We start from the raw sequence: 17,007 nt of genomic DNA on the forward strand, positions 1-17,007 counted from the left end.
GCTCAGAGGACCATGTGATGCTAGGGGTTGAAACACATGCAAAGCGAGTGCCTTCACCTCTCTTATCTCTCTGGCCCTGAAATTGAACTTTGTGTACGATCTTATTAAATTCTAAGGGCCTATGTGAGAAAGGGGACTCTATGCCCCAGACTCCAACCTACAAATAGAGTTCCAGAGGACAGGGATTTTCGGAAGAATGAGAATCCAAATGCCTACTTGTGGAAATCTTCAATGCAGTGGATGAGACCGCCAGAGTCGATGGTGAATGGGATCCCATCCAGGCAGCGGTGGCACATCACACAGGTGAAACAGTGAGGATGATAGGCCTTCCCAGTGGCACGAAGAATCCTCTCCATGATGGGCTTGGAACAGACACTGCACTGCTCCAGGGTGCTCTGGGGAAGAATGAAAAATATAAATGTTAGGCTGGGACTTGAGACACTCCCTTTGCATAAAAGAGCACAACAAGCACCTTCACAGAACACATTGGCCCTTTTGCTTCTCTTACCACTCAGATAGAAGCAGAATAGCTGTCATTATTATACAGAGGAAAACACATTGAGGTGAATCAAGTTCCATTTCTAAGGTCATGCAGGGCAGAGGTGACAATCTAGGATTAATGATATGTCTTCTGAATTCCATCATTTTTTTTCTTCCACCACATTAGGTGCAAACATAGAGTAAAAATTTCTGAATTTTTTCCAACAGCTCAATTTTGGTTTTGGATCATGAAGGCAACCACAGACACTACGCAAACAAATGGGCATGAATGTGTTCCAATAAAACCCTATTTACAACAACAGGTGATAAGACGGATTTCAGTTCATGGATACAGTTTATTGACTGCTGAACTATGTAACTCATGTTTTCTACTTAGAATGTCACCTTTATTCCTAAAACTTGATTTATCAACAGAGACCCACTGGGATCACCAGGTTTCCTATCATTTTAGAGTGATCTGTCTGATAAATAACACTCAGAGACCATAGAGCCTGTAGAACTCAATAAAAATTCGACATAATTGGTGGAATTTTGATCATATAAAGCCTCAAACACCACCTCCAACTTTAGGATTGTAATGTTAACAGAAATGTCGAACATAGAGAAGGTCTAGCTTTGAAAAATGAACTGAGAAAATAAATGTATCTGACCTTAAAGCATTACTGAACTTAAAAAAAATTCATTCCCTATTCCTCGGAAATGAAATACTATTTATTTAGTTAGGATTCAGAAAGATGAAATTGCTAACTTCTCGTCTTTCCTTAGAATTTCATGCTGTATACAAAACAAGTCTCACATAAAATACAATATGTTCCAACTGAGATGTGTAGACTAACAGAGTTTATCAAATGTCATAAATCTGAAATGGTAGCATACCTGGTTAGAAGGATCCAGAACTGAAAGGAATGAGGATATTAAGTGGTATTGCCTCTGAATACGAGAGTCTCTAATAAGAAGTGCGGTTGTCTTACTTACAACAAAGGTGTTTAACTGACTTTCTTACTGGCCGTCTCTCTCCACTGTTATACTTTCTTAATCTTGAAGCAATTCCCAATTTTCCTCACAAAACCCAGATATGACCATATAAATTTTCCTGTTCTCAACAACTTATATGATTCCACAAGGGGCAAAGAGTTGGCTCCTTATCTGATGCTGAATTTTCCTGACTAGGCTCCGATTTCCCTAATACCTCATACAGTTCAGTCTTGATAAGCTCCTAGGAAAATTCTATACTTTTCTTGCTGGCAGAGAAACAGCCCAGCGCCATGTCTCCACATATTCAATATTCACTGTTTTGTACTTACATCTATATAGTCTTCTAGACTTCAACTCTTTTTTTCCTTTTTGGTTTATGGGCCACACCTGGTGGTTCTCAGAGCTAACTCCAGGCTCTATACTCAGGGATTACTTCTTGAAGGTTCAGGTGAGTGACCATAAGGAGTGCCAGAGATCAAACATGGGTCAACTACATGCAAAGCAAGAGATCTACCCACTGTACTATCCACTCAAGCCCCTCGACTTCAATTTCTTCACTATCAGGACATATGTCTTAAAAATGTGTTTCTCTATTCCATACGATACTCACTATACTACCTAGAGTACCAACAAGCCGAGGATGAAAGTGTGCAAAAGAATGAATGACAGTAATAGTTTACATTTTACTGGGGCAGTACAGTACTGGCCTGATTCTACAATCCATTCCCAGATGAACTGGTAAATCCATCACCATCCTTTTCTCAAAGCTGCGGCTGTCAGAGGTTCTGAAATCACTTAGTACGCCTCTGGTCACAGTCTAAACTCATGGAAAGTATTAACCTATTTTTTTTTTACTCCTCATTTTGAAGTGGTGAAATTAAAATAGCAGAAGAACACAAGATGAGTGTTTAGAGATGACGATGGTCTGGACAATGAGGACTCTGCTTTTTTCCCATCCTAGCAATATGAGCTAACGTGGCTAGAGACTGTCTTCCCAAGGCTTGTGTTTTGCTCCTCTGTGGGTTTTAACTTTTGTTTTTTAAGCAAGCTTGTAAGGAAGTAGAAAAAACCAAAATAGCACTTGACCAGAAAATATTTTTGTTTGTATAGAGGTTAGACCATTTGCTCAAAACTAGCAACATTATTTAAGGTTGTTAGTTTAAGGGAAGTTTCTTGGATCTATTGGAAGCACTGTTCAAAAGACAGGTAATCTGAACATTTATGCTAGAAGGGAAAAACAATATAAAATATGTCTAAATTTAAACCATTGAAAAGCTCACACATCACAAAGTAAAGGTCATGAATATAGTTAACTAGCAGTATGGGCTAGCGAATGGCAGAAGACATCGTAAGATTTTCTAGTTAGGCACCTTACTATAGTCTTTACTTTTAGTTTCTAGCTGATCCACTAGGTCCCTGATCCACTAGGACCCCTGATATTTTTCGAGAAAGGGTAGAGACTCTCACAATGTCATGAAAAACAATGGAGTTTGTCTAAGTCTAAGTCATTGTTTTCAACAGGGAAAGAACAGGCCATGGGCAGGGAGAGGGTAGGACCCATGTCAGGGAGTTGAGTAGGGCTTGAGTCGGACCTGCTATCTGAGTGTCTTAACTGCCAAGGGTCTACAGAACCATCTGGTTAATCCTTTTCTGTAGGCAGAAAGAAAGAAATTTCATGAAGTGAATGACTTGGTTTTCTGTTGACAAATAATTTCTTCAACCTATATCTCAGTATTTCTACCTGAAAAACAATGATTAATTCTGACTGTAATTTTATCACTCTGTGATAGATCAGTATGAACAGGAAATAATCTAGTTACATATTAAAAACAACTGGATAAACCCTCATCTAGAACTTGAAAAGAAAATCTATATGTTAGAAATCTGAATTCTATTTGGAGTTACAGAAAGTGCTACTCATAGAATTTCAAGAATCACCTAAGAAAAGCTTTGTCCTTCCTTCCTTCCTTCCTTCCTTCCTTCCTTCCTTCCTTCCTTCCTTCCTTCCTTCCTTCCTTCCTTCCTTCCTTCCTTCCTTCCTTCCTTCCTTCCTTCCTTCCTTCCTTCCTTCCTTCCTCCCTTCCTTCCTCCCTTCCTTCCTTGTTTTTGGGCCACACCCAGTGGAGCTCAGGGATTACTCCTGGCTCTGTGGTCAAGGGCGATTCTAGGATGAGCCACATACAAGGAATATGCCTTATTCGTTTCACTGACCCACTTTTGTTTTCTTTATATATCTATATGTATAGAATTAAAAACAATGTGATTTAAAAATTTGTTCATTATTATATAGTCATTTCAGGCATTTAATATCCCAACATCACCTGTGTGACCCTCCCTCCACCAAAGTCCCCATTTCCCCTTTCACCCCCCAATCTTGTCCCCTTAGGGCACATAGTAAATTTACTTTATATTACTTGTTCCAGCAAAACTTTAAGAAATAGCAAAAGAGTGATGAGAAAATATATCAGTAATGGCAAATTTCTGATTTCTATATGATTTTAACCTATGTAAATAAGGAAAATAAAACCTTTAATATAATACAATGTTTGCCCTCATTTACATAAGTAAGTTCTGAAGTCTGGAATCTAAAGTATATTGTATTCAATTTAATTTTATATTTGGATTGCATCATGGTAGTAATCATGCCTTATCTGTCTTTAGTAAAACTTTTTTTTTTTTTGCTTTTTGGGTCACACCAGGTGATGCTCAGGGGTTACTCCTGGCTTATGCACTCAGGAATTACTCCTGGCGATGCTCAGGTGACCATATGGGATGCTGGGAATCGAACCCGGGTTGGCTGCATGCAAGGCAAATGCCCTACCCGCTGTGCTATATTGCTCCAGCCCCGTCTGTAGTAAAACTTCTAAAGAAATTATGGGCTAATATATTTTGGAGTCTACATGAAGTAGGTAAGGCTTACTGATGTAAAGTTTTACCCCTATAATTTATATAAACATTTTAGTTTGCAAATTTGTTCATGATGATTTATTATAGGCATTCAGTATCCCAACACCAGTCCTGCCACCATTTTCAGCTTCCCTCCACCATTGTCTCAAAATTTCTCAACCACTCCTCAGGCGTGCCCCCATAGCAGTGCCACAATAATTTATTTTTTATCACCTGTTGTCAATACATTGCTAACAGAATGATCAAAAAACATTTCCTTAGAAGAAAATTAAGTGTAAATTGTTGTAATTCACCGCAGAGACATTAAGTCCTTGTATGAGGGATCGTTTTGTCTTTTCTTATAAAGGCTTCTTTTAAAACCAGACAAAAACATTCACTCTTTATCACAAACATATATTTTGTAGTTAATTTATTTGTGGACCTCCAAAATGGTGCTCAGAGGCCTCCCCAGAGATTCTCAGTAAGTAAAGCAATTCAATGTGAGGGCCCAGGGATGTGGTACTGTTTGGGTGCTACTGCACTGAAGACCTCCCCAGCCTACGTCAGTGTTGTTCAGGGTCTCTACTGCTATGTCTGGTTATGTTGGACATGAGGTTTTTTATGGATAATTTAGGGCTGGGAACTGGAGAGTGGTCACCTACAAGCAAGTTATATACCTTAACCCCTGTACTGTTTCTCCTGATCATTCCCAAACTAGTTCAAATTGGAATGACCAGTAAAGAAAATTTTTTTCAGAAAAATGGGAAAATATTCTTCAAGGAAATAAGGGGAAGAACATTTCTCATACCACATCTTGCGTGTGGAGGTAGCTAGGGAAGTTGGAAGGGCAAAACACGCATCATAAGAAGCTTCAAAATCACCGAGTCCTTCGTGACCCAACTATGAATTTACATCTTAGCAACTGACTGGACTCTGCCAAAGGTGCATCTTCCGGCTCCCTATCTCAGTTGTCTGAGATTTCTTTAATAAGCTATGCTCTCCTATGGACCCCCACTACCCCACATCCTTCTTTGCCTTGAGAATACCCACTCATTCTTCAACTTAAGCTTGTCACTCCTTCTCCACAATGTTCCCCCATCTGCCCTCTGCTATACTCCAAGCAAAACAGGTTACATTTTCCACCCCCATAGGTTATATGATGCTTCTATGATGGTGCCGGATATAGTGGACTTGATTTAATAGTTTTTGTCAATTTTTTCCCTATGTGGGTTATGACTATCTTCCTTTCCTACATGGAGCTGTAGCCAGAGTTTGAGTTCCTAAGGAAAAGGATTCTCAAATAGACATTTGCATGCAGGGAAGTTAAGAGTCTCTCTGAGCCCTATACCTGTGGACAGTCCAGGAGGTTTCTGGGCAGAGGGGAGAGTTAACTTATGATGCAGTCACAACAAAGACATCATGCAGTTCAATGGAGAACTCTAGAGCAGGGATGGTGGGTGGGCGTAAACTTCCACAGTTGGTTTTAATTTTTGCAATGTAAGTGCCTGACCTAAGCTTGATGCCAAAGCATTAGTCTCAAAGACAATGTCTCAAACCACAACATTCCCGTAGGATTAAAAAGTTAGCCTGCCTCTAGCAACTGAGGGTGCAACAAATTAAAGTTCTTGGTTGATTTAGATAACATGTCAAGCAGAAGTGACTTCTATTTTGCTTTTACTCTTTATATCATTAATTCCTGACCTTCTCATTCCTACTCTTAAGACTTAACATCACTAACAAAGAGTAAGTCAATGAAACACTAATTTCTCAAAAACTAAGGACCATCATCTTTTGCCTTGTCTCCCCACATTATCTGAACTCTCCTCTCATTGAGACCCAGATGTGCTTGGGCAATTTCCAGGTTTTGTTAGAAGACGTCTCTAATTTTTGGTAAGTTTTTGAATATTACTAGTAAGGGTTATACAGCAACTATAACAGAAACTAAAAGATTTAGTCTAGAAATAATGGTGGTGTTAGAGGGGGGAATGTTAATGGGAGAGAAAAATGGGGCCCAGCTGAGGGACCACTGAGATTCATAAAAAATAGCATTAAGAATTATAGAATGAAGTAAGCTCATCTACTAGTCTTGTTCCAGAGATCCATAAATAAGTCTCAAAAGAGGGCAACTAGCCTCAAACATTTCTTGCATGCACATTTCTGGCTGAGACCCCCCAGGGTGACCTTGGGAGGAGGGGCAGGCCAGTTCCCACCTTACCAAAGCCATGGTAGCCACTCCCACACCCAAAATCCATTTTATGCCTCCAGCCAGACTACCCATTTAAAAATTCTGAATTTTTTTGAGAGACATATTCAAACTCTGCAACACTGACATCCCAATAGTAGCATGCCAGATAGGATGGGATGTTTTGTTTTAACTAACAAAACATTAACACGACAGGCTTAACTTGCAACAAGATCTTAATAAACCCCAAGAAACGGACTTAATGTCTCCATGGTGAAATACAATATTCACAAATTTTCTTCCACGCAAATATTTCTTGGTCATTTTGTTAGTCACTTAGTGGTAACAATTAGCACTGTAGCACTGTTGTCCCCTTGTTCATCAATTTGCTTGAGTGGGCACCAGTAATGTCTCCATTGTAAAATTTGTTGTTACTGTTTTTGGCATATCGAATATACCACTGGTAGGTTGCCAGGCTCTGCCGTGTGGGCGGGATATTCTCAGTAGTTTGTTGGGCTTTCTGAGAGGGATGGAGGAATTAAACCCCGGTTGGCCATGTGCAAGGCAAACGCCCTACCCACTGTGCTATCGTTTTTGTGGGCTTGGTACAGGGGGGCAGGTTAGAGGGGAGTCAGTAGTGGAGGAAAGGTGGGAGTGGTGGTGAGATTGGTGTAGGGATACTGAGTGGCTGTAATACATTAATTCGAACAATTCTGTAAACCATGGTGTTTTAAGTAAAGTGAGAAAAAAATTATAGACTGAGAACTACACAAAACTGATGGTCCTGCACTCCTACATTCATCGTTGCATTACTCACAGTAGCCTGAAACTGGAATCAACCCAAGGGTTCAAGATCAGATGATTAGGTAAAGAAATTGTGGTGGCCCGCAGACACATTGGATTACTACTCAGATATAAGGAAAAAATGAAATCATGACATTTGTGGCCACATGGATAGAGCAGAAGAGTATTGTGCTGAGTGACATTAGTCAGGAGAGAGGCAGAAACACAAAGCTATCTTGCATATGTAGGCTATGAACCAATAGAATAGGGGATAACAAATGCCCAAAGGCGACAGATACTTAGAATTTGTCTTTGGTAGGGTGTGGGTGTGTGAAGGACAGTGGGACAGTGGGACAATGATAGAGGGAGGCAGAGATCTACTTGGAGGGTGTAGTGCTGGAATACTTTAAGTAAGAAGCCCTATCAATAGCAGTTTGTAAACCACAGTGCCCCAAATAAAGAATTAAAAACTGTTAAGTAAAAATAAAGATAAAATTTCCAAATTTTGTCCTCAAAAATACTCAATGCAACTGCTTTTAAATTAGAAATACAATCTGGTTGTGTCTTTTCTGTCCTTGAATATTGTATAAATAAATCTCTATCCACAAGAAGAAGAAGAGGAAGAATCAATCTAAATATAAATGAAGAATATAGGTAATGTAAGCAATAAGTAGTACCTAGATGGTGAAGAAAACAATACTTTTGAATTTGTAAATTCCTTAGGTGTCTTTAATGTTGAATATTTTAAACATAGACTTAAGCATGTGAAGATTCAGAAGACTATAAATGTTGCCATTTAGAAATGTTAAGATTTTCATTTCATAAAATTAAAATAGGAATTTATATTATGTCTGCATTTTATTTCTTTTTTTAAAGAATGAAAGCAATATTGAAACAGAATGTTTGGAAAGATAACAGTGGCATCTCATATTCAAGATAGAGTTTTGCTCTGCTTGAGGTAAGAATAAAGCACATAGTTAGAAAATATTACTTAAAAAAAATCTTCAGTGATTATTTTAGCTTAAGAGTTTTCAGCTTTCCTCGTGTGTTTCTCTTCCGCAATTCTTTGTTCAGGAAAACAACTGAGGAATCACATCCCAAAAATACAAAATCACTTCTAGAGGAAGAACGTAAAAGGACAGAGCCTGAGAGCTAGAGGTATTTCTCCATGTTGTCCAAAACCTTTATTCTAAGAATACAAACATGTTCAAGAATCTATTGCATGAAAAGGAGGGGAAACAGTGGCAGATTTTGAATTAGAATATTGGTCTATCAAATATGCATTCTACAGAGAGTGCCTCTGCTATCTCACACCACACCTACTCATAGTCAGACCTCCAGTATTTGTTAGTGGTGTGTTTATTGATGGTATACAAATATTGGTTTCTACAGGCAACAACATTTTCCAAAGTTCTGCTTTACAGTGGGGCAGGCATTTCTAAATAAGCTTCTTACACTTTCCAAGAGTCCCTTTTCACCTCCATCATTACTCTCATTTAAATTTATATTTGAATTTGCATCGCTATGTTTTAAACAGACTAAAACAGAGGGACATTCCTTGCCTCTGTATTTTATAATCAGAATCGAAATGACTACACTATAGATCAAAACTTGACATTGTAAAGGTAGGAAGACTAGATTATATCTTAGATGACATTACAACCTTAAAGGTGTTTTTTATTTGGCGTCGGAGAGATAGTACAGTGATATTACCATCCTATTTAAGTACCCTTAAAAGTGTTTTATCTTTGGGGCTGGAAAGATAATACAGTGGATTCAGCTAACCTGGGTTAGATCCCCAGCACCCTATACAGTCTCCCCTGTGTCCCATCAGTAGTCTTGAACACAATCATTATGGCCTAAAAACAAACAAAGATTTTTTCAAATGTCATAATTCCCTCCTGCCCCCTCAACACCCAACTATACCTCTGAGGGCCAGAGATGATATTATGGGGATGGGGCTTGTATTTTATGCAGCCAGCTCCAGTTCAACCCCTGTCACCACAGACGTTCCTCCAAGTGACCAGAATTAACCCTTGAGGATATCCACATGTCCCCCACCTTCACACCCCCTCACCCCCAAAATACTAAAGCTCTGAAATCTGACTAAAAATTCTAGACAATATAATCAATTAGAGATATTGTCTCTTGAGAGAGTCTCTTGCCCGCACGCCTGGCTGTCTTGCCCCTTGGAGGCGATGGGCTCCAGCTTCCCTCCCCACCCTGAGCAGAGCTCCTGGTCGCCGAAGACCATCGGAACCTTGCTACAGCCATGCTGGAGGCCCCTCTCCACACGTTCGGACAGGCCTCATGTATGAAGGTGCCGGCAGAGGAACCCAGGTGTGTGTAATCCCATCAATAGCCAACATCCAGAGAGAGACTTAAAAGCAAGCTCTCAGCAGATATCTTTAGCCTACTTCTCCCTCTGGGAGAAACTGGCAATCTTCTGAGAGTTTCCTGCCCACATGGGACAGCCTTGCAAGCTTCCCATGGTGTATTCATATGCAAAATCCAGTAATAAGCTGGATCTCATTCCCCTGACCCTGAAGAGCCCCCAGTGCAACATCATTAGGAGGGCCAAGTTGAGATGGACTTCTAAGATCTTAGGGAAAGGACGAAATGAGATGTTACTGAGCCCGCCCGAGAAATCAGTGATTAACAGGATTTCGTGATCGTGATCATCAATTAATATTCTTTGTTCAGTTCTGTCAATTTTTTAGACAGAACTCTGAATCCAATTTTATGGTTTTGAAGATGTATTTATTTTTTAAATAAGTCTCATCTTAACGTAACTACCTCCACTCTGAATTTAGCACTGTAGAAAGCCCTAAGGGTGGAACAGAGTGTTCGACATCTTGGCAGGTATATTGGAAGAGAAAAAAGACAAAAATACCATTTCTGCCCTCAGAGGTACATAGTGTAGTAGAAGTGGACTATTCTATGAAGTAACTGATTAGAGGCAAAGGGCACAACAAATTGCTATATAGAAGCGTGAGTAATATGGGATGTGAGCAGAGAGAAGAGAGTAATTACTTCTAAATGGTGAGGGAACAGTCAATGTGTTAGTAGCATATGATTTGGGGATCCTGTTCTAGATGAGATTTGGGTTAGCACTTAAAAAATGCATTATGAGTCTCTTTGGAATTACTGTTGTATTATAACAAGAATCTTCATTATCTAAGTGCCAGGTACGCCTACATCAAAACTTTCATTTCACAGGAAGAATATCAAAACAAACCCAATGTATCGGACAGCGTTGGTGAAGGGGAACTCAACACTGCCAGAGATGAGCATCTGTGTCAGACTAACACAAACAAAAACATTTGTGTGACTATTAACATGGATTTAGAGGAACGTTTTTAGGAGATAGTCTGGTATATTTGGACTAAACAAACTAGCTCTAAAATTTAGAAATAAGTCCTAAAGTCACACAAACACACACACACACACGTTCTCTCTCTCTCTCTCTCTCTCTCTCTCTCTCTCTCTCTTTCTCACACACACACACACACACACACACACACACACACACACACTTGCACACAAAAGGACAAGATCCCAAAGATCCCAGGACAATTAATTAGGTCGCTGTATTCAATTTTGTCATAAGCCACAACTCACATTCTTCACAAAGCAAATAATGCACTATTGTATATTCTGAAACAACCTGAGTTGGAATAACCATGGCAGCTTTGCTAAATTTGAAAAGACTCCCTACTAATGGCCATTTAGTTTATCCGTATTTTTATGTTTAGAGATGTGATTTTCACCTTAAAATGTGTAGCCTATTGGTACTAATTTCTGCCCCAAACACTCTGTTAAGTATCATATCACCCCTGACATAGACAATGTGTCGAAGGCTGGGATTTGATAGTTCATCCTACTTTCATGCCAGGGACAAACGTGAAAAGATCGCAGGACTCTACTGAGACTTTTGTAGAGGAGAGGGGATGTGAAACAATAGAATTCCTTTCCTTTCAAGCCAAATCTGATCAGAAAATTTGCCGTTATATCTTCAAGGTACAATCTGTTGGGGCTTGTTAGCACAAGAACCAGAGTGAAGAATCTGTCATATACAGTAAAAGAATTTGTGGTATACAAAAGTCCTAGGTTTCCTTGACCTCTCTGGTATTGTCTCATTTGCTAACACTGAGAAATATCAACAAGGCAGTGTTGTGAGGATTCAGTAGCAGCACATATATGAAAGCAAGTACTTAGTGCCTGACTATTTCATATTCAATTTATATAATTTTCATTCTACATTTTAAGAGTCTAGAATATATATTAATTTCTTTTGTGTTCTTTCATTGTTCGGTTGAATTACTAAGCACTGTAACTTTATTCTCTCATTCTGATTTTTCATTGGTTGTAGATTTTTCTATATCTAATTTTTTTATCTTAATCTTTAAAAAAATAAGCTACTGAAGGAATACTGTATATCATTGTATGGGACAACTGGATAATGTCCTAATAAAATTAATTCTGATTACCAAGATATATTTTTCTGCTTCTTTGGGAATTTTGTAGAATTGTTTTCTCTTCTATGTTAACATTATTGTAGCATAAATCTATACTTCTCATAGTTCTTCAAAAAAGTAATTTACAGTCTTATATACCTCCACACAAAAAATAATAGATTATCTTGGCAGAATATTTACAGTTTAGGGGACAGAGAGGTAATACAGAGTTGAGGTGCTTGCCTTACATGCAGCCAACCCCATATTTTTCAGGGACCACATAGGATTTCATAAATGATTAAAATCTTTACATTATAAATATGACCATGATGGGAACTTGTCTTTAAAGTCCAAAGGTAAATATTATTTATTTTAGTGTACAGCACTGTAGCACTGTCGTCCCGTTGTTCATTGATTTGCTCGAGTGGGCACCCGTCACATCCCCATTGTGAGACTTGTTACTGTTTTTGGTATATCCAATACGCCATAGGTAGCTTGCCAGGCTCTGTGTGCTGGTGGGATACTCTCAGTAGCTTGCCAGGCTCTCCGAGGAATCGAACCCAGGTTGGCCGCATGCAAGGCAAATGTCCTATCCATTGTGCTATCACTCTGGCCCTTTGTAGCCTGGCTCGCTCAGTCAGTAGAGCATGAGATTCTTTTAGTGTATGTCTTCCCAATTTTATATCATGAAAAAGGCACTGGGTGAAGTTAGTTATTATAAACTTAAGCAAACTGCTGTGCAATTCATTTTTATTGTGCTTTAAAAGTAAGGTCAATTTCACATTGTTCAACATCCTAATTTTAGTAGGTCACTTTACTCAGGGAAGTTGGTTTATCTAATGTAAACTATTAAATGTAAGAACTGAGTTCAGGATTGGAGAGGTAATACAGCAGATAAGGTGCTTGTCTTGGATTTAGTGGACGCAGGTTCAATTCCCAGCATCCCATGTAATTCTCTGAGCCTGCTAGGAGTAGTTACTGACTGCAAAGCTTTGACTGCAAACCCTGAGCACTGCCAAGTATGTCCCCCAAATAAAAGCAAAACAAAAAAGAACTGAGTTCAGATCCATATTATCATATGTATATGCACTATTCTGGCACTTTCCTCAAAGCCCCACATTAGGTCATTATTAAAGTAGCAAAACTTGCCTTTGGTATTTTGGTACTGACAATAATATAATAACCACTGCAAATCAGTTACTGAGAAAACTGATTTGCAATGTAACATCAACAGGAAACCATTACACAGAATATATTCTATCCTTTGCTTTTGGCCATCATCAAACAAGGTAGTCTCACACTGATACATCTGGGGGCACTCTGGCCAACAATTTGGAGGAGTTAATTAGATCACTTTCCAGAGCAGCTAAAATATACTATCATCTCTGAATACAATTCCATCACAAGCAACCCCCTCTCCTGGGGCAAACTATCTCATTACCAGATTCCTCCCTTCATAGTCTTTTCTACTTTTTGATATTACCTCATGCAGTTAGTTGCTGATATGCTTATTTTTTTTCATCCCACCTAACCTAAGGCATTACTGTATTTATTGCCTCTGGAGTAGCGGCTAACACAAAAGAGATACTTAAATACTATTTGTTGAATAAAAGAGTAAATAATATTAATCTAGCTAGCATCCAAGGACTCTTAAATTCTTAGAATCTCAGCAATGGTATATTTCTCAAAAATAAAGGTACTACACATTTTGCAAAGAATATAAATGATTTTATGACAATTCCAAGTCATAAGCAGAGTATGGAGGACATCCAGTAGTCCTTTTATAGTATATGTCTGCTATGGTAAGTGATCCATCCACAAAATCAAGGACAGGGTTTAAATGGTGATGTTTTTAGCTATGTGGATACAAAGCAACGGCTGCCTGCCTGCACATTTTATATCAGAATTAAATCCATTGTGAATCATCCATTAGAATCAAGATCTGCAAGCAGGGACTAGAAATGTTCCCAATACCATTCAGCTCACGTGTTGGTTCCCTTCTGAGTTGCCTGAAACTCAGCTCTGCCAAGATGTTTATTACGTACCTGGCTTTATGGATTGCAATTACTTCCTAAATTATAGCAAGCCACAAGTGGTCTGAGCCAAACAGCCAGGGTCACAGAAGGTCTCGTACTGCCGGGGATGACAGAAAAGTTGGTTGGAAACAAACTTGATCCTCTTTCAAAAGAAAGGGAAAACTTTAAGCCTCTAACTCCGGGGAGTGGCAAGAGAACACAGCCAGAGGGCTGATTCTCTAGAGATCAGTTGAACAGATTTGGCAAGATTTGGCTTCTGTTGAAAACAAGCCCTTCTAATTATACTTCTGCCAATTGGAGACAAAAGGCAGCACCTCAACTTAGAAAGGCCATCATGACATGCCCGCATCATGGCTGGGACTTCACAGTTTCCCCTGTTGATGTGTGCAGCAGCAGCAGCCTGGCACCGACACTGCCACCTTGGGAAGAACACAAAGGGAAGTCGGGGAAATGACTTTCTTCCCTCACACTGTATCTTGGCTGCAACAGTTTCTGACACTAGAAATAAAGTAATTCCATGTTTTGGTTGCTCTCTCCAACCCCAAGCATGGCAAGAGTGGTTTACACTCAGGAGGCATGAAGAACACAGGCAAGAGGACAGGGTTTTCCACTCAGTAACTGTTGAAAGACAAAGGGGACAGGAAATACAGATGTTTTCTCTTTGCTGATGCAGGAGGGTGGTGGACGAACTCTTTTAGTGTCTCTGAAATGCAAATTTTCTTTCACAGTTTAGCAGTCTTTTTTGGATTTCAGCACAGTGAACTAACACTTTCCTGGATTCCAAGACCTCCAGAGAACCAGATGGATGAGAGGAATTGGGAAAAAACGAACCCACACTACTTGAAAAAGGTATGAATTTCTCACTCAGTCTCTAGCCAAAATCTCTGAAAATTAGAAGAGTGAAATCACTTTTGGTTTGTTCAAATGCATGCCATCCTAGTGTTATTTGCGCTCTCTCTCTGTGTTTTTTTTTTTTTTTTTGTGTGTGTGTGTAGTGATTTGAAGGTTGGGAGTCTGCATTTTGTTGAAGCTAGGAAGCAAATTTTAACAGCAATGATATATTTACTATCAAAGTCAGGACAGAATGTAGATGGAAGGATCATTCTATAATGCTCGTACTCTAAAGCGAACATAAAAATTTTAAACACCCGCTACTCAAGGAGAGATAGTACAGGGGTTAAGACACTTATCTTGAATGCAGCTGACCTCGTTCCATCTTGGCACTGTGTATGTTCCTTTGAGCACTGCCAGCAGAGGCTAGCACAGACCCAGCCCCTGAGCACTGCTGGTTGTGTGTTCCCACCTCCCAAATAAAAACGCTCCTTTTGCTCAAGTTTTAACCTTGATATTCAAGGCCCTTTAGGATATTTCCTGATTTCAGCTGTAGGCACTAGTCCACCATTTCCCCATACAGACTTGAGCTGACCAAGTCAAACATGAGAGCCTCTCAATATCTGTATTGCAAACCACGATACCCATAAGTAGAGAGAGGATACCGATAAGTAGAGAGAGAGAGAGTAAGAGGGAAATTGTCTGCCATAGAGGCAGGGGAAGGGGTAGAATGGAGTGAGAGGGAGGGATACTGGGGACATTGGTGGTGGAACATGCACACTGGTGGAGGGATTGGGTGTTCAATCATTGTATGACTGAAACTCAAACATGAAAGTTTTGTTTACAGTTCATAGTGATTTAATATGAAAAAAAACACAACTTGCAAACATTTCATTCTCTTATGCTTCCATGCCTTGTCTTTATATCCACGGTTGCCTCTACATGCTTAAATACTTTTTAAAAAAATAGGGGTCACCCCTGAGTAGTGCTCAGAGGCCCAGAGCTATTCCTATATGCCCCTGTCCCTGCACTGGGAATCCTAGGGTTCCACAGTTTACTGCTCAGGCTCTTTCAACGAGGTGCTAGGTTCTGACAGTGCTAGAGGGAGGCATGCAGAGTCAGGGATCAGACTCAGGGTTTCACACGCACTATGCATGCAGTTAAGCTCTACATCATGTCACCTGTTTATTAATAATTTCTTTGTTCTTTTAGAGCACTACTACTTATGCCTTTGTTCTAGCAGAGACCCTATATAGAGTGTAATCTGTTTGTAATTGCTAGGGTATGCCGAGGCTGAGTGCAGTCCACAGATGAGGACTCCAACTTAAATTTCATTCCATATCATTTACATTTTGTGTGCTCCTGACAGTCCCCCAGAATGAGGTAGCAGTCATAGTGTTGGCCATTGATCATGATGCAATGACCGATGAAATGCAACAAAAGGGGTGGTGTTTTCACTCCTTAGAAGTGGAGGGATCGAGGGAAAGAGAGAGACAGAGAGAGAGAAAGAGAGAGAGAGAGAGAGAGAGAGAGAGAGAGAGAGGGAGAGAGAGGGAGAGGGAGAGGGAGAGGGAGAGGGAGAGGGAGGGAGGAGAGGAGAGAGAGAGATGTCAAGATGCTTGAATAGGCTAACTTTTCCCAGAATAGTTGTTCAAAAATTCAGTCTAGGTGCCAATCATTTAGGTGGAGAAGGCTCTGAGATACTTTAGACTAACCCATAAATCTTATGAGACATTCATGAACACACAATGCCAGAATCACACAGTTGAGATGCTATCAAATTCCCGACCCACCAAACTGTGAGGGATAATAAATGATGATAGCTCTTTTCAACCACTGAGATTCGGAGTGGTTAGGCACATAGCCATGGAACTAGAAACACAAATGCAGATTCCATATTTGATTATGGGCTCTTAAGATTCAAGGGCTTAAAAATATGTTTATAACACTAGTGGGTAAATGAAATCCAGAAAATAATTTTTTATTTTTTTATTTTTTGCTTTTTGGGTCTCACCCGGTGATGCACAGGGATTACTCCTGGCTCATGCACTCAGGAATCACTCCTGGAGGTGCTCAGGGGACCATATGGGATGCTGGGAATCAAACCTGGTTTGGCTGCGTGCAAGGCAAACGCCCTACCCACTGTGCTATCACTCCAGCCCCCAGAAAATAATTTTTGATAAATGCTTGGATGGATAATAACTTTTGAATAGTCACATAAAATTAATGTACTGCAAATTCATGAAACTAGTTAGGTTTATCAGCTCAGGTATTCTTAGCAACAATAATACAAACAATATGAATGCCATATAGACCTTTTCCCTTCATATAGGGGACAATGTAGTTTTCAAATTAT

At 39.6% G+C, this 17,007-nt stretch overlaps 1 protein-coding gene across 3 annotated transcripts in view; it reads right to left on the reverse strand.

Moving 5' to 3' along the window:
- Positions 1 to 17,007, reverse strand: part of LPP (LIM domain containing preferred translocation partner in lipoma) — a 729,416-nt gene that overhangs the window by 15,720 nt on the left and 696,689 nt on the right. For all 3 annotated transcript variants that reach the window (XM_055129532.1, XM_055129531.1, XM_055129533.1), the window contains one exon: positions 217 to 395. In XM_055129532.1, the coding sequence (XP_054985507.1) occupies positions 217 to 395 (179 nt within the window). The remainder of the gene's footprint in view (positions 1 to 216; positions 396 to 17,007) is intronic.

Source organism: Sorex araneus, chromosome 2, assembly GCF_027595985.1.
Source record: "Sorex araneus isolate mSorAra2 chromosome 2, mSorAra2.pri, whole genome shotgun sequence".
Lineage (NCBI taxonomy): Eukaryota > Metazoa > Chordata > Mammalia > Eulipotyphla > Soricidae > Sorex > Sorex araneus.